The 23,133-nt window shown below is 37.2% G+C and overlaps 1 protein-coding gene across 1 annotated transcript; it reads right to left on the bottom strand.

The window, feature by feature from the left end:
* Positions 1-12,375: 12,375 nt before the first annotated feature.
* Positions 12,376-21,622, bottom strand: LOC104909875 (activating signal cointegrator 1 complex subunit 3-like). The gene is made up of 5 exons (XM_010707578.3): positions 21,443-21,622; positions 20,776-20,926; positions 14,649-14,855; positions 13,097-13,272; positions 12,376-13,009 (listed from the first exon to the last, which is right to left on the bottom strand). The coding sequence occupies exons 1-5, from the start codon at positions 21,589-21,591 to the stop codon at positions 12,862-12,864; spliced, it is 831 nt and encodes a 276-aa protein (XP_010705880.1). The 5' UTR covers positions 21,592-21,622; the 3' UTR covers positions 12,376-12,861.
* Positions 21,623-23,133: the final 1,511 nt, after the last annotated feature.

Raw genomic sequence — 23,133 nt, 5'->3', positions numbered from 1 at the left:
AAGTCAATGGTTCCTAAGAATTAAATAACTTTGAGACATTACTCACTCATCCAATTCAAGAAAATATGATTCATCTCAAAATTGGAAGTGTTATAAAATCTGCAGCTGTTAATCTTTGAGTCCTAGATCTGAGTGAAGACATATGATACTAAACGCTACTATTCACTAAATCCTTTGAAAGTAACAGTACAAACAAAATTTGTTCTGCTAATAATATATATTGGAAATGCATTTCAGCCTCTGATCTTGGAAGCAAAAGGTAATGCATCAACAGAAAAGAAATTTCAGCTTAGTTTTCATTCCCTAACTTTTGGGATTTTGTTTCAAGTCCTGTTTGTTTTCTTAGCAGCACCCACATTTCCCAAACTTTCGTGGATTCAAATAAATTAATCCAGCTGTTTCCTTGGACTTTCAGATAGATAGACAGGCAGTGCATATTTATAAAATGAAACAAAACCAAAAACTATTGTGCATTCTTGTCAGTGTCTTCTTGGTGAAATTTTTAATTTTTTTAAATTTCATATTTACGAAGAATAGAATATTCTGGTAATCCACCTGGACTGTTTATTTCTAAGACCCACTATTTCTTAAGGATTTTGGTCTTTTAAGGTCGCTTGAGGATCACAGTCTTGAGAAGATTCAGTCTAGTTGTTGAGGTGTGTTCAAGTTTGCAATCGAAATTTAGGCTCCTGTTCCCAACACAGTGCATTAGAACAGCTTTCTGGGCATCTGCTCCTGCCAAGGAGGGAAGCTGAAGCATGACTCAGAAAGCTGACATGCTTGTTATCTACAGTAGGAGATGTAAGACAGAGGAATGGACATCCACTCTTCTGTGGAGTGGAGTGTGGGGGCCTCTGTCAGCTTTGGAAACACAGCTGAACACCTCGTAGAAACCTGACAGGAAGTGAATTAAATCTCTAAAGCCTGTCTTTCTCACTCTGCCCTGAAAAGCTCCCTGAGTAAGAACTGCTGCCAGAGCGAAGGTTCAGTTCTTCAACAGATGCAGTTTCAAACTGCATGATTCTATAATTCTACAAATCTCTAGAGAGAGCAGTGCCTTCACACTGCATTGTTTAAAGCTGATGCGTAGCTGATGTGGACTTCTGAATCTGAGGTACCAGAGAAGGAGCTGGAACTTACCTATATATGAGAATGACTGGAATGTTTGTGCCATTGGTTTCATTGGAACTTCTCAGAAAAGCAGAGGTATGTGTATCCTTGGATGCTCAGCAAATCCAGATCTTCAATCAGAAGAAGTCTTCTGTATTTCAATAGCAAATTTCAACGTACAGGGGAAGGATGGATATTCAGGTGGCATCCTGTTATTGAAGCTAATTTTTCATGGTAACTAGTACTTTCCTTCCACTTGAGGAAAAAAAAATTCTCTAAAAAGTTCCATTTTGCAAGATCCATTTTGATGAGCAGCAACCATTATTGCCTTTTAAAATGTCTTTGAAAACTGTAGCTCTGTCCTGTTGTTGAATGATTTGCCATAATGAGGCAAATATTTCAGTAGCAGAAAATCTAGGCCCCTGCATTCTACCTTTAATATTTTAAGTCACTAGAATAAAAAACACACTGCCTATATACGAAGTTACAAGAGTTTTGTTCCATTACATTCAAATAATGAAGGAACAAGCACACATTTGACATGTAATGGTTATGTTTGCTGTTGCTATCTTAAACAATTCAGACAAAATAACCTGAGGTTTAAGGTCTAACAGCCTGAATTAAAGTCTATGAAGTCAGCATCTCAGGCCTGAACTCGAATTCATGTGCTTAGAGAGCATTTTTGGTCTCCAAGTATAGCATAGTCTTGATGCAGATATTTTGATTTCAGCAAGAAGAGGGAAAAGCTATCATTGCATTATCATTCTGTGGCAGGGAAGTCCAGATCATATCTATGTCTCGAAGGTGCTTCACAAAGACGCTTTTCTATCTCCCCAAGACGGAAAGAATAAAAGAAATCATGTCACACATCAACAAAATAATTATTTCCTGACTTATATTGCGACAGTATGATCATACTTCATTCAGCTTGTATAACCCAGTCGTTACTTCCTCTTCACTGAAACAGCTACAGAGTTTGAATGTCATTGCTGTGTGTCTCATTGCTGTATAAACGGACATAGTTAACTCCAGGAGACCAGGAATATTTCTCATCTCTGAGGCGCTGGGGAAAGTGAGCTCATGTTCTAGCTCAGTCCCTCTTTCCATTGCAACTGCTTTCATTTGGTTGCTGTTTTTTATTATTATTATTTTCTTAAATGACTCAGCACAGGCTCTTATTCAAATATATATTTTAAAAAAAATCCAACAGATTCACTGTTCATATAGACTAACAGGATCTGGGTGGCTTACAGCTTAGATTAATTAGCTCTAGATATACTTAGAACAGACAAAACCAAATAATTTCTTCCTGACAGGTAGATGATTTTACTCTGAGTTGCCTTCCTCCTTACACTGATATACAAAGATTTTGTCAGCTTTTGCATGTAGGGTTCAGGTAAAAGTATATGAGATGCACAAAGGCAGAACTTGTACTCCTAGATGTGCACCACACACATGGATATGTTCTGTAAGTAGCTCATTTTGGTCAGCTCTAAGAATTTCATTAGCAGGGAGAATGGAAAAATCTTCAGATCTCTATTTTCCCAAATTAGCTAATTTCCTTCTGGAATCAAGCCACTTAAAATTAAAATCTACAATTAAGTCAGTATTTGTCTCAATCATACATCTAACTGTCCTTTGTACTTCAATTTTTTTTTTTTTAAATATATTCTTGGAGTAACACAATCTCATGTTTTTATCTTAGTACAGTACGGTCTTTTGCAGTTATTTGGAGATCTCAGAATGCAGAAGCCTAATCATGGACAAGGACTTTCTCCATGTCCTACAAACATAGAATGAATTTCCTCTGAAAGTCCAATTCCAGAAAACATAGTCTCAGCATTACATGACATTGCTGCATCAGCTGGGCAGGGGAATGGGGTGGGAGGGGCTGACCACATGGAGGAAGCAGCCAGGACACTGTGACTGGGTTAAACTGTTCATCATGCAATCTCTCATGAGAGAACTGGTCGATATTTTATATTATATTTTAGGTAGGGCAAAATAGTAAAAAACTTCAGGGACAAATCTTGCCTTTGCATGGATGAATGGAAGGGCCTTCTAATGGAGATGGCAGAATCCTGTCAATCTTTTTTCTCAGCACTCTCTTTAGTTGTTGCAATAAAATAAAATAAAGAAAATAAAATAAGGCTTAATTGAAGAATCTTTGCAGCTTCAAAAATGACATTTTATTAGAACCCGATTTTAATGTGGTATGACAATAAGTAATTAGTCTCTAATTAGTTGGATTGGCTGACAAATACATGATGGGAACTCACCATGTGTTATTGGTATCTGAAACAATTTCATCCTGTTAGCTGGAAGAAAGTATCACTGTCAAATATCTATGATTAATTTTCCTACATTAATATTATGTGTAGAAATTGAGTTATTTCTGTCCCAAGGTTCAAACTTGCTTGTGCGTGAAGAATGCTGTTTTCACATTTCTGTAGTGTAGTTAGAAAAAGATAGTGGCATTTCTAGACTCCCTTCTCTACTGTTGCTCTTGCCAGCAATTAGTATTTTCCAGCCATATAGTTAGTCATACATGCGTTACCTTATTAAGTGTGATTTTCTCAAAAACGTGTGATTTCACCTTTGTCCTGACAATTAGGAGGAATATTCTTCTTGGGGCTGACGATGTTCAGCACAGAATATTTTTCATTCTTCATTCCATTGCCTTTCAAACAAATATGTCTAGCCACTGCCTGCCTTTACTTTCATTTGCTGCTTGTGTTCCAATTTCTATTCTAAAATCTGAACTAAGGCCCTCCCCCAAGCCACTCCTGTGACATTTTTTGAGATTCCTGTGTTGTCCTCTCACGTACGTGGCCTCTGTTACTGGCTGGTGGGATCTCACCGATTGTCTCTGTAGAATCATAAGCCATTTGGGGGCATGCTTTTACTGAGACTTTTGGTAGGACAACTCTAAGCTAGTGGAAAAAAGCAGTACGAAACCTAATGCACAGTCTGCATTTTACATTCTTTCTTCTGGGGAATGATTTGTAATGAATTAATTAGCATTATGTAATTAGATGGGTGGGATGGGTAATCTTTTTAGACTTGAAATAAGTAAAATATGTTTAGGCAAAGTAATGGAACTTGACTTTGAGTTGGCAGAGCAGAGGGTGGTTGTGACTTTCTATGAACAGAGATGCAGAAGAGAGGCTTACTGACTTAAGAGGCTGCCATATTCAAATCACAGTGATGCAGTATGGAGCTCATTAGAAGATCTGAGTACAAGACATTTTGTAAACATACTTAACTGCAGTATGGCATAATCATTGTGGAGAATCCTTTTCTATAGAACTTGTTTCTTCTGTCTGCATTGAATCCTCTGGAGAAATTTTTTACCAAGAGATTTATTTGGTACAAACAGTACAATTTGTTTCCAAAGATGTTCTCTTAATATAGAAGTTTCCTTCATACACATCATGCAAGCAGCTTACCCTCTCACTGCTACCAGTTGGTGACATTAATAATAAATTTGGTTAGCTCAGTCCCCAGCAAATTGCTTCAGAAAAATGCACATCAAAATTTCTGCTGATGTCACTCCTGGCACAGTGTGCTGATACGCAGTCTGCGCTGAAAATACTTGTAGTTTAACAAGATGTGTTTTTAAACAGACAGGTGGGAATCAAATATAGCTCACTGACAGAACAGGCATAGTGTGCAAGTGGAAATGCAGTGATCATTCTCAGTGGCAGCCCTCCTCCTTTTCTGTAGCTCATGTGTCTGTCTGGCCATTGTGTCACATTCAACTCTTTTTCAGAGTGTATTTCTTCTCATGAAACAGGAGAATTCTTCCTTCTCATAGAACAGCTGGCACTGGTTACCGTGGAAGAGCGTATCTGTGGAAGAATTTTTAACACAGTGTTGTTCTGACTTACAGAAACATGGGCTTAACTGTCTAAACTTGAGTATGTGGGTATCCACCCTCACCATATTGGTGCATCTGTATAGGACAGCAGAGGTGACACTGCAGAAGACATGTCTTTTGGAGCCATAGCTGGCTCAGTGATGTTGAATTTCTCACCTATGATTAAAACAGTAATGAAGGCTCAAATTGGTTACCTAAATGTAGATACTAAGAGCTATTTCAGATGCCTCAGGTTACTTAAGGTCTTCTATTAGCTCTCTACAGATGGCTTGCATTCTTCTGAAGCTGAATGCAGCAGCCAGCTGAGATGCTCCACCTTCTTAAATGGCACTGGCTGTCTATGTGTCAGCAACCAAATCAAGCCCAAAAGTATGCAACTGCACTGGAAAAAAAGGATACCTAAAATTAGGTAATGATATTTGGATACCTACATAGTTACATAGACAAAAGGCCCCTAAGATCCCATGATAACTAAGAGGCTTATGGGAGCTCTAATAGAATTTCTAATTAGAACTTCTAACAGATTTTAGTGAGTGCTTCAGCTTACTCTGAGCAGGAGAGAACTTGAATCAGTTACCTAACATAAACACCTACTGCCATATGGGATAATGCAGAGTGGTCAAGTGTTTTGGAGCAGACTAGGAATGTGTTTCTGAGTTGAATCCCTTACCTGCTCTGCTTCCAGTGTGCTGATACACATTGCAAAATGTACTTAGGCATAGAAACAGGATGTATTCAGCTGCAGCTAGCCTAGCAGATGCAACGTAGGAGTGTACCTGGAGTGCTGAGTCACACGTATGCAGTGCATTGAACTACACAGGAGCTGTACAGTGTACTTTCCTGAAAAGGCACTATGGGAATATAGCCCTCAACCCTATTTCATTCCATAGATCTGCTTGTATTGGTTTGCACTACTTGTGAGAGTAACTTACGACAGGTATGAAAGATATAAAGGAGCTGGAAGCCAGGTGGGATAGTCTCCCCATTTCAAAAGGGTTTAGGTAATCCAGGTAGATGGATTAATTACATATTTCATCTACAAGAATTTCAACACCTCATCTGCCTCATAGTTCGAGCTTTCATCATGACTACAGTGCTAGAGGGAGATGCCCCCTGCAAACTTCTAGTAAAGGAATGGCAGCTTCATATAAACAGACCAATCTTTTTTATATTCAGTCTATTACTTCATATATATTTGATCCTTTCAATGAATTTCCCTATAAATAATGAACATTCTTTTTCTGTGTACAGTGATAGTTTCAGAATGTTGGAAATTTTTTGTGAATCAAAAGTGATGCTGTAGGTTTTTTTTTGTTTTTGTTTTTTTTTAAATTAAAATGCAATTTGCTATGTGGCGTGGATTTGTCAGAATAACAAACTGAAGAATGTCTAATTTCACTCTGTGTCACTGGTATGACCTGTATGTGCTTCAACTCATTTTTTGTCCAAACTCTCTGTGTTTTCAAAAAATCATTTTGTATTTTTGGTGATTTATTTCCCCCCTTTTAACATGAGCAATTTCAATTGACCTAGCCTTTCCTGTTTTGTCCATAGCTCTGTAATGTCCATTTTAACTTCCAAAAACATATGCTTTTCTGTATAAATTCTTATCTGTGCAATGAAAAGCTCTTACTGCAGCTCTTTGAGGGATATTCAGAGCTTTCCCTTCCTTATATTTATTAAAAACTTTATATAAAACCACTTACACAAATTTACTACTTCATGTGGGGTGTAAAGCAGACTTGAATGGACAGGTGGGTTCTTTTTATACCTGTGGCTTAGCTTTCTTGGTTACCATGCTGATTACACAGGCCAGAACAGTGTCTGTACCATATCACAGAGCGATATTCCTTCTGTGATTTGAAATTTGCTGCCATGAATAAATGTCTCTGAACAGATGTGGTAGTAAGATTTGCAGGCAGTGAAAAATATCTATGGAAGAGCTAACGAAGAATCTACCTGAAATGGAAGGAGTGGTGGAAGAAAGACAAGAAGGTGATTATTTGAGAACTTGCTGCAGTAAGTAAGCCTCTTTGCAGAGAAGTGGTGCCTGCTTGATGTCTTCAAGACTCTTCAAAAAAATTGAAGTTTTGTTTGTTTTCTAGAGCAAGGGAGGAGCTTAGGAATTTGGACTCAGGCTCTGATGTGCAGAATAGGCACATCAGAAGTGCAGACATGCCCATAAAAATTCAGGAGAAGATGCACCTTCTCCTTGCAGAATTAGAAAGCTGAAATTACACACAGTACTTGAATTTAGATACAGTCTAAATGTGAATGCTCAGGTCGTATACTAGGCTCCAGAATGGAAGTTGGTGACGGAGGCTTCTGAAGATTTCTTCGGATAATGCTGTTTAGAAGCAAACTAGTAATGAGGAAGAGGAATTTGGGGTCAGACGGCGAAAACCCTGAATTTATCTGAGTGAAATTTGGGCCTTCAAAGATTCAATTTGCAACAGAAATGTAAGACTGCAGCTGTGAAGCTGGTGCCACACATTCAGGACCTGGATCAGAAATGAAATCTTAAGTAATGTTTACAATAACAGTTGCATTATGAAATCTCCTTAAGAAGACATGGCGAGTGGTTGTTCATATCCAGTCCTCCTTTAGCTTATGCGAAGTGCTGCTGTGATGCCATTAAAGTGCCACGCAAGGAAAAGGTAGAAAGCGTGTAGTCATATAGGCAGACTGGCAGACGAAAAGTACAAACACAAGATGTTTTTTTTTGTTTTGTTGCTCTTTCCAAATTTTGGAAGAAGTACGATACATAAACAGGCGCTAACTGCAGCTGCTCCCTGCAAGGAAAACAGTGTAAAAACCTATTGGCAAACTGGAATGAGAAATTTAAAATCAGACCTTTTTGTATGCACTGTCAATTTGCTCATCTATCCATAATGCTGATACATCACAGAAGTATTTATTTTTATCATTGTGTTTGATTTTCCTACTTTTGTTATACAGCTGTTCTCACTTTTCACCATTAAATATTATGGATTGAACATAACGACTGATTGTTCTGAGCAGCTGTTTCAAATGCATCAGAATTCTTTTTTTAGACTATTCAAATAAACGCTGATTCTAGGGTCATAATGACCTGATGCAGTGGTATAGGCCTAGAGAAGAGTGGCTGGAAAATTGCCCAGCAGAAAAGGACCTAGGAATGCTGGTTGACAGCCAGCTGAACATGAGCCAGCAGTGTGTCCAGGTAGCCAAGAAAGCCAATGGCATCCTGGCCTGCATCGGAAATAGCATGGCCAGAGAATCAGCAAAGTGAATGTCCCCTTGTACATGGCAGTGGTGAGACTACACCTCAGTTACTATGTTCAGTTTCGGGCTCCTCACTACAAGAAGGATTTAAACCATTGGAGTGCAGAGAAGAGCAACCAAGATGGCTAAGGGACTAGAAAACAAGAGTTAGGAACAACGGATGAGGGGATTGGAGTTGTTCAGTCTAGAGAAGAGGAGGCTGAGGGGAGCTGTCACCGCTCTCTACAAACACCCAGAAGAAGGTTGCAGAAAGGAGGGTGTTGGTTTCTTTTCAAAGGTAATAAATGATAGGACATGATGCAATAGCCTCAAGTATTGCCAGGAGAGGTTTAGATTAGGTATCTGGAAAACTTTATTCACAGAGGGTGGTCAAGCACTGGAAGAGGCTGTCCAAGGCAGTGCCGGAGTACTCCATCCTTGGAAGTATTTAAGAGATCTGTGGACTTGGCACTGGTGAGGCCTCGAGTACTGTGTTCAGTTTTGGGCACTTTAATACAGAAAGGACATTGAAGCGCTTGAGCAGGTCCAAAGAAGGGCAACGAGGCTTGAGAAGGGCTTGGAGAATATGCTCTATGAGGAGAGACTGAAGGAACTGGAGCTGTTTAGTCTGGGGAAAGGAGATTGAGGGGAGACCTTATTGCTCTCCTCCAATACCTGAAAGGTGATTACACTGAGAGTGGAGCTGGTCTCTTCTCACTGGTAACAGGTGACAGGACGAGGGGAAATGGCCTTAAGTTGTGCCAGGAAGTTTAGGTTGGATATCAGGAAAAATTTCTTTACAGAAAAGGTTGTTAGGCACTGGAATAGGCTCCCCAGGGAGGTGGTTGAGTCACCATCCCTGAAGGTGTTTAAAAACCGCTTGGATGTGGTGCTCAGGAACATGATTTGGGTTGTTAAAGTTAGGGTAGTATGGTTAGGTTGCAGTTGGATTCGATGATCTTTAAGGTCTTTTCCAACCTGAGCAATTCTATGATTCTATGATTCTTGGCACTGAGGGACATAGTTTACTGACAGACTCGGTAGGTAAGGTTGGATTTGGTGATTTTGAAGGTGTTTTCCAATTTAGATAATTCTATGATTCTATAATTGATTTGCTTATATTTATTCTGTATTACATCAGACTTTGTTTTTGTGAGACAAAGACTTCCGCGAAAAAAAGTTTCAGATGTTATTTAGAAATTTCATTAAACTATTTCTAAAAACAATTATAATACCAGGAAATAAAATGCTGTGTTTCCAAACCAAAGTACAAATGGTACAAATGACATTGCAGAATCTCTTTAATTGATTAACACAGAACACTGAAGCTATTGTCTGTTATTCTGGAGTTACTTGTGACATGCATGTAGAAAGCAGTAAGAGCCAGTATCATCATGTTGGTATGCTGTGTGACTGGCATGGCTTCTTTCTCCTAATTAATTAAAATTGTTGAGGGACAATATATTGCTTCACTCAAGTATTTTCCCAAAGAAAAGACTTAATTTTTGTGACAATTTCCTTGCTGATTAGAGAAAACAATTCTTTTAAAAATGGGTGTAGGAGCAAGCAAATGTGTGTATAATCAAGTTTTGCCTACAAGCTTGAAAAAAAAAAAAAATTTGTTGAGTGACACACTGCTATAATATACTGAATATGGCCCAAAGAGCAAAGAAAGCAAGTGTCACCTATTAGGCTGATAGCATAATAACAACTTTCTCTATTATTGTTGCATCTAATGCAATAAAATCAGCCTGTAATAGTGAAACAAACATTTTAAATATCAGCAAATGATTTGAAGATCTGTGAAAACACTCAATTACTGAATTATTTATATAAACTAACCACTTATCTTAATTTAAATGCACCAGAATCTATGAAATAAATCTGTTATTAACTACTGACCCTTTGAAATTGGCCAGCTTTCTCGTTCCTGCAATGTCGTGTTGCTGGCAGGTCAAGGTTGAGGAAGATGATTCTTCCCCCACTCCTCAGTGCTAGTGGAGCCCCACCTGGAGCATTGTTTCCAGTTCTGGCACCCTAGTATGAAAGAGGCATGGACATATTGGAGAGAGTCCAGTGTATGGTTATAAAGATGATGAAGGGTCTGGAGCATCTCTACCGTGAGGAGAGGCTGAGCAATCTGGGACTGCTCAGACTGGAAAAGAGGAGGATCAAGGGGTGACTTGGGATCAATGTCTATTAATATTGAAAGGTAGGGTGCAAAGAGAACACAGTCAGGCTCCTTTCAGCAGTACCCAGTCCCAGGACAAGAGGTAATAGGCACAAACTGGAATGCAAGAAGTTCTGTCTGAACAACAGGAAGCATTTCCATGTTGTGCGGATGACAGAGCACTAGCACAGACTGCCCAGAGAGAATGAAGTCTCACTCAATAGCTGATTGGACGTGATCCTGAACTCTAGGTGGCTCTGCATGAGAAGGAAGTCTGGACCAGGCAGCCTCCAGAAGGTCCCTTTCAACCTTAACAATTCTGTGATTCTATGTGCACAACCATTTTTTTTCATCAATATGGTAAAACATACTTAAAATAATATCTCAGTGAGGTAATGCTTATAATCTAAGTGTAAGCTGAACAAGTTCGAATACTGAGTTTACATTTCTTTTCTATCTGAACGAAGTTGCATAGTGGTTTTGCAGGATGTTGCCCTTGACTACTTGCTCAGTATCTTGAATCCCCTAAAGACCAACAAGAGGACTAACTTCATGATGTATACAGGTAAGCAGTGTGACTGTTCTCTTCCTCAAAAGATGGATGCTGCTACATTCTCCCTTCAGACTTCTGTCTTGGAGATGGAATCTTCCAAGGCACCAACACTGAGTTGGGCCTCCTACATTACCTGTCCTCTTGCAGAACTCTTACTTCCTCCTGCTCTTCAGAGCTTAATTCCCTCTTATTCACAGGATGTTGTTATCCTCTCTAACACTGAACTATGAAACATGATACATGATTTTATATGCCTTACTCCTTCAAAATTAAGGAAAAAAACCCACTAAATAAATTGTATATACAAGGGCTACTCTGACTATAATGTCTCCTATATTATTATGTTGGAACATGATATCAGAGGTGGACATTAGTGCTATGGCAGTAGAGGTTGAACCTTCCTGCCAATACTCTGTTACATTTTGTTGCCATGCAACAGATGGCAGCAGAGGGGCAGTCTGACATAATGGCATCAGACATGGAAGTGCACATGAAGCAAAAGGGTGTAACTGAATTCTTCCATGCAGAAAAAATTGCACCCATTGACATTCATAGACGCTGGCTGAACATTTATAAAGACCAAATCAAGAACCTGAGCACAATGAGGTGGTTGATGGTGCTTTTCAGTAGTGGTGAAAGTGACATGAAAGACAAGCTACAATCTGGGCAACTAGGCACAGCTGTCACCACGAAATGAAGAGCATCTTGATCAGCTTATCCATGCTAACAGGTGGATTATGACCAGGGAATTGTATACAGACCTGAATATTGACTTCAATGGATTGGAAACGATGGTGGCAACATTAGAATATTGAAAAGTTTCTACCAGGTGGGTTCCACACATTCTCACACAGGAGCAGATAGAATACTGCATGCAAGTTTGTTAGGAACCAATTGAAACAAGATGAGGCTGAAGGTAAGTTTCCTGGATTGCAGCATTACTGGTGACAAGACACAGTATCACCGCTACAAACAATGGAGTGGTGACGTGAATTTCTCATCAAAGAAACATTCCTCAGCAGGCAATGTCATGTGCCCTGTCTTTTGGGATAGGAAAGGAGTGATCCTGCTGAACTTCATGAAACCCAGACAAACCATCAACTGACAATTACATTGCGTTGCTGACTAAATTGAAGGCTTGAACTTCTAGAGTCAGGTCAGAGAAGAAGACAACCTTTCTCTTGCAACATGATAACACCAGGCCCCATTCCAGTTTGAAGACTGTGCAGCACATTGTAAATCTTGGTCCTAACAAGTTCATATAGACCAGATTACAAGATTTACTGCATATAAGTTTATATTAATAAAATATATGTATTTTTTCCCTATAGATTATCATCTTCAAAGGGTAGCATGCATAAGGGAAGGATTTTGTGTTATTTCATTTATTTCACACTGAAAAAATCTAATGCAAAACACTCTTATGGACATATTTTTATTAAACATGAAAAGCAACATATCCATCAATATTTTCAGCATATTTTTCTCAAGTCAAATTTTGTATTTTTTCCCTATAAATTAAAAAAGTCATCTACTTAAATTGCATCAACACATGGGCTACAGAACATTTTTTCAAAATGAAGACGGTAGCCCTAAATTTGAGCAAATTACGGTATCTTTTATTTTGATGTGTCAAAATTGAATTATGGCAACTCTAGTAGGAATAAAAGAGATCAATATGACTTCTGAAAGATGAACCAAGAAAAGACAAAATTTTATAAAGAGTAAGGCCACTGTGGCTAACTCTGTGTTACCAGAGTCAATACAGTAGTCACTTTCAATTTTTGAGTTGTCTTGAGGTTAGAAGTTTTGTTCCACTAAGGCAAACTCACTTTTTGGGTGTCCAAAATGACTAGATATGTTGGGAAAAAGATAAGTTCTTTTAAACAGATTTTTCAGATCACCTTACTTCAAAGTCAGATAACTCATAGCATCAGACACCTCTGTTGTGGCTTGTGCTGAAGTACTAGCTGGTATAATATTCAGGTAAATATCATACTGTTGGTCCATGCCAAGATAACTGTCGCTCATGACATACAACGTGTAAATACACCTAAAAAGGTAAAAAGTAGAGTAATTAGTTTGGCAATTAGGTTTCAGACTAATCATTAAGAGATCTTAATCTTTAAATTTGTCTTACTTTCCAGGGGTCTCTGGAGTGTAAAAAGCAACAGAGACAGTATTTCTATTTCTGACATATCCAGTTCTCTTCAGAGCGATGAGTTCTTTTTTGTCAACTTCTCCCAAGATTAAAAACCATCCTTCATCTTTAACTTTAGGGAATCGAGGAGCTACTGCTTTACTGTCTTGCTTTCCCTGTTCAGAAAAAGAAACAGTTTAGTAAAACTGTTTTTTTTTTTTTTCAAAATATCATTTTTTCTTGAATGAGAAACAACACAAACACATTCATGAATTTTTATGTAATACAATAATTTACAGATACAAATTAAAACACTTTTGTTATTTCTGTCTAGATGAAGGCTTCATCTCAAAACAAAAAACAAAGAAAAACAGTTCTAAGGAAAAAAAAAAAGAGCCACAAAACAGAATAAAAGATACCATTCCACTTATTTTGTACGCTATTAAAACTTGCATGAAAATACTGTTCCCCTTTCTGTAATTTCATTTAATGTATTCCAAATACTATTCTCAGCAAAAAGGTTAATTGTAAACCTCGCGTCTTTAAATAACACTAAACAATATAGTTCAAGATAAATATAAACATAAAAACAGCACCTGAAGTATTTATTAAATGTTGAGATAGCAAAAAGAAAGATTATTTCAGTGATTCTTTGAGACAGTGACTTTACTGCTGAAAGCTGAATATACAGTGATGCACACTTGACCATCATTCATTTCGTGCTCTGTAGGTGGAAAGGTTTTTCTGAAGATTTGCAAAGAAGAAAAGCACCATTACAGCAATGAAGCTTCTGCAACAGTTTGATACAGCCTTTTCTTACAAAAGAGGGCTCAAATTATGGGAGAGGTTTATAAAGCAGTGATCACTAAAATAAATATTCCTGCTTCTCTCACACTTTCATTGGCTTCTGGTTAGGAATGCTGTCTCAGTAACTGGAACAGCAAATAAAAGGGCTTATGAAAGTGCTCTAACCCCTCCTACAAATGAGAAAGTCTCCCCTCGAAACTAAGGTGATTATATAAAATGTGAAGAGAATATGTGGAGAATATCCTCAGTAAAGGGCTGAGGATGTGTTACAAGTGAAAACATATTTATAGGTGTGTATGTATGTATGTACAGGTATGTACAGGTATGCAGTACATTTCAATATCACAGGATCACTTAAAAATTGGTCTGGGAAACAGGATATGTAAAAATATGAGAAGTAGGAGTTTAGGGATGGCAGGTACTTAAATACTGCCTGCAAAGTTATTGCACCCACTGTTATTACTTTATAGTACCCAAGTACGAATTCCTTGTTTGTAAAAAAAATAATGACAGTTTTTCCATTGTCTTAAATTGGTCTAGGATTTTATCTAAAGAATCTGTTTATTATCCTACTGCAAAAATCATCTGCTTCACTACTAATATAGAAAAAGCTTTGAAAGTGTTTACAATTTGCATAACTCTCAAACCATAAAAAAATTGTTATGCTGTGTAAAGCATTATTAATAACGTAAGTGGATTATTGGAAACTTGTGCACTTGTTGAAGGAAATGATAAATTCATGTACCTGATACCCCATCTGGGTTCTCTGCAGATGTATCTGGAGCACATATTCTTGATCAGCATGTAATTTGATCCATCTTTTGTCATCTCGTGTGTCTGTTGTCAAAGAGGGAACAGGCACTTCATTCTGTGGCTGAGCTGGGTCATCCCAACAGCCCTTAATGCTCAGGCTAACGTTCAGAATTGGCAAGCGGGACAAGAAATTCCAAGCCTGTAGGAAAAATCAGATCCCTGTAGATTAGAAGATGATCCATACAATTCAGATGACAGTCATTATGATAATAACAATTCAATGTGCAGCCAATGTATTTATTCTACACCAAGAATAATTTATTTGTATAGGAATATTATACTTAACAACATGACTCTTAGAATCATAAAATACTTTTCCTCAACCTCTTGCTCTAATTACTTCTAAGCAAATAAAACAAATGTGAAACTTCTCAAGAACATTAGACATGCCTCACTGAGATTACTGATGTCTGAACACAGGAAAAATTCCTTACCGTTTCTGATTAAAGTATTTATTTCTTATAAGCCACTTAAAAACTAGTATAATTATGTTTTAAATTAAACTTCCTTAGCATAGCCCATAAAGAACAAGACACTGCAGTTCTAATTAGCAATGGGCAAACCTCAGAGAGTTCAGAGGATCAGTTCAAATAATTAACAAAAAATTCAACTGCATATCCAAAGTTATCCTGACTCCTTTTTTTTTTTAAACATTTTCTTCCATTCATCTTCATTAACTCTTCTTTTAATCCTTCTGAGGAATCTTAAGTCTGTCATTTCTTATGAGCTGCAACGGCCCTCAACTTTCATCTTTGTACTGAGAACTGTTGCTAGAGACATACATTTTGCATACATGAACATGACAATTTCTTCAACCTCACATTCGTGAAGTACTCAGAAAATGCAGCCCTATATATCTCCCGTGTCGTCTTCATCAGACAAGCAAAAGCACCTCTGAGAAGTTGTGATAAAAATGGAAGGAAGCAATGTAGGTTTTCATTTATTAAATTCAGCATAGTCACTTAAAATGTGTTAGGAAGAAGAAATAGTAAACTTTGCTGTGAAATGGAGGTAGTGATTTGTGGCCTCATTGTGGGTAAAGAAGATAGATGACGTAGGCACCACAAGAAAAATGAACAAAGAATAAACAACCATCACAATCTGCCTTGCCCCTCTCCTTCTCTAACCCAAAACAAAGCAGGGATGAGCACTTCACTGATGTTTTCAAAATAACCTATAAAAAGCTAGGTAAAGGGCAGGAAGGAGAACAGGGAAAGAGGAATATTGATCTTGCTAAAGAGCCAGCAAATGTCAAAACAGAACCTTGTGGGAATGAAGAGGTAGACATAGTCACATGGGCAGTACTATCATATTACAGAAATGTTTTATTTAGAAAAAGGCTAAATTGTACATATGTGTATATGTAATGTGTTGTTTTGATTATCTTGTCTTTCAACAAGACCTATTTTCATTTGGATTGTGTTTAATGTGTCTCTGATTACTTTTTCTGAGGTGAAAGGTCTTGAACCTTAATAAAAGGAAGACCAACTTCATACGTTGTCTGATTGTCTTAGGACGAGGGGGGATGACTTTAAGCTAAAAAAACAGGAGACAGGTAAGTTAGGTGTCAGGTGGAATTTTTTTACACAGAGGGTGGTGAGGCACTGAAACAAATTGCCCAGAGAAGTGGATATTCCATCCCTGGAGGTGTACAAAGCCAGGCTGGAGGGGACGCCTTGGATAACCTGATCTAGTGGTTGGCAACCCTGCCACTGGCAAGGTGGTTGGAATATCCTATGATTCTATGAAAAGATAATTTTGCTTTTTTGGAGACATTGCTATCAAGATTTATATTTACAATAATCATACACGTCCACACATAATTAGAGATACAGCAGCCAGGATAAGTAGACCTAAGATTATGTTGCCAAAGGGAGTGGAAATGGAGTAGGAGTGTATGCATTCCTTCCATGGCCTCCATGCCAGCTTGTTGTTCCCCCTCCATTCCTAATGTGCTAGTACTGCCATACTGTGGTTGTACAGCTAGATGGATGAGCTTGCTAATCATTTGGCAACGGCATTTACTTAGATCAGCCTAAAGCTGATTGTGGAAGCATATTCTCTAATCCTGCGAGCACTCTGAATAAGCATGAATCTTCAGCACCACTGAATGAAGTGCTCCTACCTCCTCCCCTGCTGGCACAAGCATTCATGTAGCTGCTTGGCTGCAGGCCATTTTGACAGTCAGCAAGAGGGTTGATGTGAGCCCTCCTCTCCTTGTCCCTAGATGCTCCTTCCCACCTCCTTACTTGATCCATCCACAGCATTTGTGCAGCTGTGCGGTGAGCTGGGTCAGGAGAGGTGAAAGTGGCACGGGGAGGGCAGAGCTGCCCATTTCAGCTGCAGTGCAGACTTATGTTGGATTAAAATGACTGCATTACCATAGCCCGGCCAAACTAAATGAGAAAACTGATTTAGGCTAAAACTAATCTCTTTCCTTCTTCCCTCTTCTGTGCTGCATGAACAGCTGTGTCCATTCAATGGAGAAGATGGGGAGGGCCAGCTGTGAGCGCTCATGCAGTTGCAGTGTAAAACAAGACACTGATGAATTTTACTGATGCAATGCATTAAGCGTTAGCTTAGAAAGCGCAGGGAAATTATTACAGAGAGAAGATAACAGCTATAAGATTAAGGGAAAAGATATCTCCCCTTCTGTCCCGAGTCTGAAAGAATAAAAGTAGGAATAAAAGGCAGCATCTTGAAGGAGAATGATGTTCTTAGTTTCTTGCCAAGATTTTTCTACAGTTAGCACAAAAGACCATAATAAATTCACCTCCAGCAGATCACACTGGATGAGACTACTTGTGTAATTATATCTTAACATGCAAATGGTTTTCTGTTTAATGTAAAGGTTTTTAATATTCAGTTTACTGCAGGAACTTCACTACTGTGTGAAATTCTCTATGCACCAAAGCAGAGTACTGCTGTTTCAGTGGAGGTACCATGTACTACACCAGCCCAGTGATCACCCTTTTTGTTATATTTCAGATATCATTTGCCTGGAAAACTTTTATGCATCCTGTCTTGCAGGGTGTGGCCTGTTACAATTACATTAGAACAAAGTTTAATTTCAGCAGAGGTAGTATGAACTCCTTTTTTGGGGTACTACTTGTTGCTCCACTGAAGATTGTGATTCAGTCCTATTAATACTGTATAAGGCCAACATATTTTATGTGTCAAAGGTTATCAAGTTTTCATGTACCGTTGACAGTGCAAACAAAATATATAAACTCAGAATAACTTTATAATTGGATAAGAATGTAGTTGTAATACTTAACTATCCAGGCCTTATATTTTTGAAAATTAAAGGCAAAGTCAGTTTTCCATAACGACAGAGGTACCATTGACAACAGGCTGCCTTTTTATCATCCATGCAATTTGGAGAAAATAAAGCAATGCTTTTTTTCTTGAGGAAAGAAGTCAAGTAATAGCAGACAAAAATGAAAAATGAGATTATAGAAACACAGACACTTCCAGAGTAGAAGTACCTAGTAGAAGAGCAGCAACAGCAGTCTTTCAATCGTAAGATCTCTTTTTTTTTTCTCTTTTGATAATATAAATATCAGCTTAGTATTTTACAAGGACTTAACTGAACTGAAAAAGCATTGCTAAACAAATACTGTTCAGAAAAAAAATAGGAGTTATTACAGAGTTACAGCCTAAGTAGTTTCTGAATTTAGGCTGCCAGCTTTTAAAACCTAGCTGTCTTTTTAGTAAAGTTTAGGCTTATAACCAATATTTGGATAATTAAACTCAGGCTCCCACATCACTTAGTTATTTACTGACTATTTTAATTTTTTATATTTTTAACTATACGGTGACATACGCATATATCCTCCCTTTAAGTGTATCAGCGCATCTAGTATAATCTGCACTTATATATACTACATGTCTTTAGCCACCAAACTCATAGATTCAAATCCTAATCATGCTAGGAATTCTTCACGAACATTTGCTAACATCATTAACAATTTTGCCAATAAACCATCTCCCCAGGACATAGCCTAATATTCCAAATCCATAAGCAGCCTCAAGAGCTGTTACTTAAAAATTAATTACCGATCTGCTTAAAAAATATTTTTTTCTTTCCATTTCCCTTCTTCCCCAAATTTATAAAAGACATTTTTTTTTTTTTAACCATTTTCATGCTAGTAACAGGTTTACGATACAAGTCCAACAAATTGCAAGTGACAAGTAAAGGTTTATTAGTAAAAGAATATTTTAGGCATTTTTGTGGTGTACTTATTACTTCGTTTGACTTTGTTAAGGTCTGGTTTCAGAATGCTAGGTTTAAAGCCTGTAATTTCATATTTTTTCATTATAGAGACTATGTAATTTCTTTATTGGAGGTATTTTCTCTAGGCTGCCCCCTATTTAAATGCACATTTCAAGACTTTACATATGAAGACACTCAACAGGCAGTCTCAATATAAATCTTGAATATGTGGAAGGTATTACAATAGATCTTTCATGCAAAAAATGCCATAAATCATACATAAAATTTATGTATAAAAGTTTCACATTTTCACTGACGTGCAACACAGTCATGACCATGCTATAACCAGTATGGCCATTCCCAAGTGGTGGAAATGAAACTTTCTCCTTATATGATACTGAGCCATTGTTTTTTCCTCTCATATGCATCTGTATTTACCAACATAGGCATACAGAGGCACAGAGTCATTCACAGTGTGAACATACACACCACATACACACAAGCTATTTTTGAGGAAACTGCTAAGACATTTCAATACCAGCCAAACATATTTATCTGAGGATTAATCTTCATCTATTGAATCAGACGAGAACACTGCCATGCATACAATTATTTAATTAGCAGCCAAATCCTCTGCCAGTCAGCAGCCGCTCCAGGCATACTGATGGGGCAGTAGATGCAAATCTCACAGTAGTACTGCTTTTTCTCATTACTACTGCAATTAGCACTTAAATTGATGCTTTAAACATACTAATTTCTGGAATAATTCAGGATTTGTATGTTACCTGGGATCGCCTCGCTGCAGAGACGACACCAGATTGCTACGCAAATTGAAGCACTTTTGAGCCAAATAACCATCATCATATCAGACAGAACCAATTTGCATTTGCTTTTAAAGATAACAGAATGGCAATTTATGCAAATAAATTAAGTAAGTTTACTTCTGAGTTCTCCCTGAACTAATTATAACAATGTTCTAATTTTTTATCACATCTAAAACTTGGACTGAAATCAATGTGTATTATGTTAGAAATCTGTTCTTAAATGAAGCCTTGTTTTGATGTCAATACATTTTCTTAATTCAGAATTTTGATGGTAATTCAGTTACAAATGCAGCTGTTATAGACATTTAAATACTTTTCTTCTTGTTTGCAAACCGGTGAAATGTTTAACTGGAGCTGAACAGTCAAACACAGGACACATTGCTGTCCTTTTAAGTATTCATAAAAAAATAATTTGAAGTTTTCCACTTTCATACATTTATTTGAAATCAATAGCCTTATAATGTGAGGAATTCTATAGAATATAGCTGTTCTTTGTTGGAAACCACTTGAAAAAACAAACGAAAATGAGACTCTAGAGCAGACTCAACATTTTTTCTCCCCACTGTGAAATGTGAAAATTTCATCAGCTTTTTCAGTTTCAAATAGAAAACGACTGCTGAATCTTTTACTAACAATATTCTCAGAAAATAAGGTGTGTGACAGACCACTTCAGAAACCAGCTATGATGACATTTACATGCATGATTCCTAGAGCATAGCTAGCTCTAAAAAGCTGAGTAACACTAAGCAGACTATACAACCTAGACAAGCATCTTTAGAGCAAGGAGATGTGTTAATATCAGCCATAAACCAGACAATGTTACTGGTTAACACAGAATAAGAGAAAACGGTCTGAGAAGAACCTCTGTAAAGCCAGCAGTGATTTGAAATTAGAGCAATGAATGCATAGCATTTTATACAAAAAATCACATTATTTACTGAAGGGAAGAGAGTATTTCTTTTCACAACTACTCTTCCTTTCCAATCTTACTGATAATGACCACTGATAGGAAGCATTACCTGTGAAATGTGTGCTGTTTGCAATTCATTGTCCACAATTGAAGCAAACACATTTTCTTTTCCTTCACAGGCAGCCATAAGTTCAGGAAGACACTCGATAGGACCTTGGTAACCTCCATGCAAACTCTTCCTTTTTCCTTGGCTCCACTTCCTGATACAGAAAGCAAAACACAGATACAGGTAAGAAAAGCAAACATTTATTTTCCTTACTTTGGGTGGTAAAACTTGATGCTGTTATCAAATCTGATCATTTGTTTTTGGGCAGCATTAATTACTGCATCATCTAGACATCAATAGAACTTAGTATTATCTATGATATTATGATGGGTATAATATATTTTTACAGTGGATTAAAATAAAGAGGTAACTAATATGTAGAGTTGCATTTGCTAGAACTTGGAACTCTTCCAGTGATCTCTTGTTCATTTCTTTGGAATTACGGTTCTCAAAATAATCTGTGAAGGTTAATTAATCGATGAACACTGAAAACAGAAATATTACTTGGGAAAGCATCAGTGTGATTATATAATAATAACTGTTATTATTATGAGTTTTGCTTCTGTTATACTAATGAACATTCTTGGGCACAACAATGAAATTCAAACACTACCAGCAGCCAAGTTTTAATGAAACTGAAAAATTGCAAATGCTTAGAAGAGTTACTTACTGAAAAAGATAAAGGTGTTGTACTTCTATATTGGGCACAGTAAGCAGGGAAGAGTCGTGTACCCATCTGCCCTGAACTACCATCTGCACCAGGTTGGTTATATTCAGAGCAGCCACCAGCCAGCCATGATGTGCTGTAACATCCAGCATTGCCTAATAAGAAAAAAAGAAAATGTAAGTATATTTGTGTACCTGGTTCATACAAGTAAGAACATTTATTCAGAATTTAACAAACAAGAATTTCTAGGCCTTCAATGGAAGAATTTATTTCAAACCCTACTGATGGGAGATCAGTTTGAATTAGTCTTGAATAAACATGGATTAAATCTTGCATCACCATCAGCCATTACTCATGAAAAGGTGAGCAATTTACATCACATTTTTGTTAGTTTGGGAGCAGACAGAGGGCCTTTTCCTTAAAAATAACCTCTCTATAACATATCCCACTCAGAATGAAAAAAATAAATCCCAAAGTTGTGTAAAGGAAGAAGTTACAATTAATTGATATATTGGGTTATATTTCGACAAGTTTTACGAGAATAGTGTAATTATTCAAAACCTCTTTGTACTATTTAAGAAGAACATATTTACTTCTGTTCCAAAATTAATACTAATGTCACTTACCAGTAGCAGTTGTAATTATTCCCATTTTAAAAGGACTAAAATATCTCCTGAATGGGACTAGACAGAAACCTAACATTTAGCTTAATTGGCATATCAAAGTTTTGTTCAACACTAAAGATTACAAAATAACTAATAGATTTTGCAAGTTGAATAAGATTGGTTAGAAATAACATGGATTTCAATTTTTGTATTGCATACAGTTGTCTTGAGAATGAGGGATGTCTGGCTGTCTCTCTGTTCTGAATCTGAAAGTCCTTCCCAAGTAACATGAAAAAACAAGGAAGCAAACAAAGCCCTGACCGAAAAAGCCCTGACCAGCTACACATCAAACTCCGAAACTGCTAGTAGTCATCCTTCCTTTCATGTCTTGTGAGTTCCTGTATCATTTATACTTCTAGCTACTGTGCTTTAGACAATGCAAATTAAAGGTATGCCCTTTAGCATAAAAATGTAAACTCTGCAAAATTCATTAGGGTATGTATGGTGAGTGGTCCTACTAATATGAAAAAAAAAAATATGCTGATTTTAAAGGAAAAAAAAAAAGCTAGAATGAAATTTGATATGATTAGTCTGAAAGAGAATTTAGGAGTTCTTCCAAAGGAGAACAAACTGAACATGAGCTTTTGGTTTCAACACAGTTTTTTTCAAATGGAGCATGCAGTTCTTTGAATAAATGATATATTTTCATACTGTCTACAGTACACGAAAACATTTAATATAATTTATTCCCATAAATTAGCACTTCACCTGGTGAAGAAAATTATGCTGTATGCTTATTCTCCTGCTAATTTTGTTGTTTAATACCATTGTCATAACAATAGAACTTGGATCTTCATACTGCAGCTCTCTAACTCAGTAGAAAGTCAGATATTTAAAAGTGGTTTGCCATATAGTAAATTTGCAGTTTGATCAAAATAATGGAAAATGATTTTTTCAAGAAAGCAAGAACACATTCTGTCACACTGAATAATTTCCACACTTCTTTAAGTACTGTCTTCTTGATATTAGGAGAACTATAGTTTGATTTCAGGACTAGGATTATGTTTCCATGGGCTTTTCTTTTCAAGA

Source organism: Meleagris gallopavo, chromosome 2, assembly GCF_000146605.3.
Source record: "Meleagris gallopavo isolate NT-WF06-2002-E0010 breed Aviagen turkey brand Nicholas breeding stock chromosome 2, Turkey_5.1, whole genome shotgun sequence".
NCBI classification, from domain to species: domain Eukaryota; kingdom Metazoa; phylum Chordata; class Aves; order Galliformes; family Phasianidae; genus Meleagris; species Meleagris gallopavo.
This window is presented reverse-complemented; position numbering and strand designations above follow the sequence as displayed.

Coding starts and splice junctions, on each gene's coding strand:
- LOC104909875 (XM_010707578.3), bottom strand. CDS start 21,591: ATGCTGGATGTTACAGCACATCATGGCTGGCTGGTGGCTGCTCTGAAT. Junction 20,927..21,442: donor CAACACCTTTATCTTTTTCA/GTAAGTAACTCT, acceptor TTTCTGTATCAG/GAAGTGGAGCCAAGGAAAAA. Junction 14,856..20,775: donor AAACAGCACACATTTCACAG/GTAATGCTTCCT, acceptor TTTTTCCTACAG/GCTTGGAATTTCTTGTCCCG.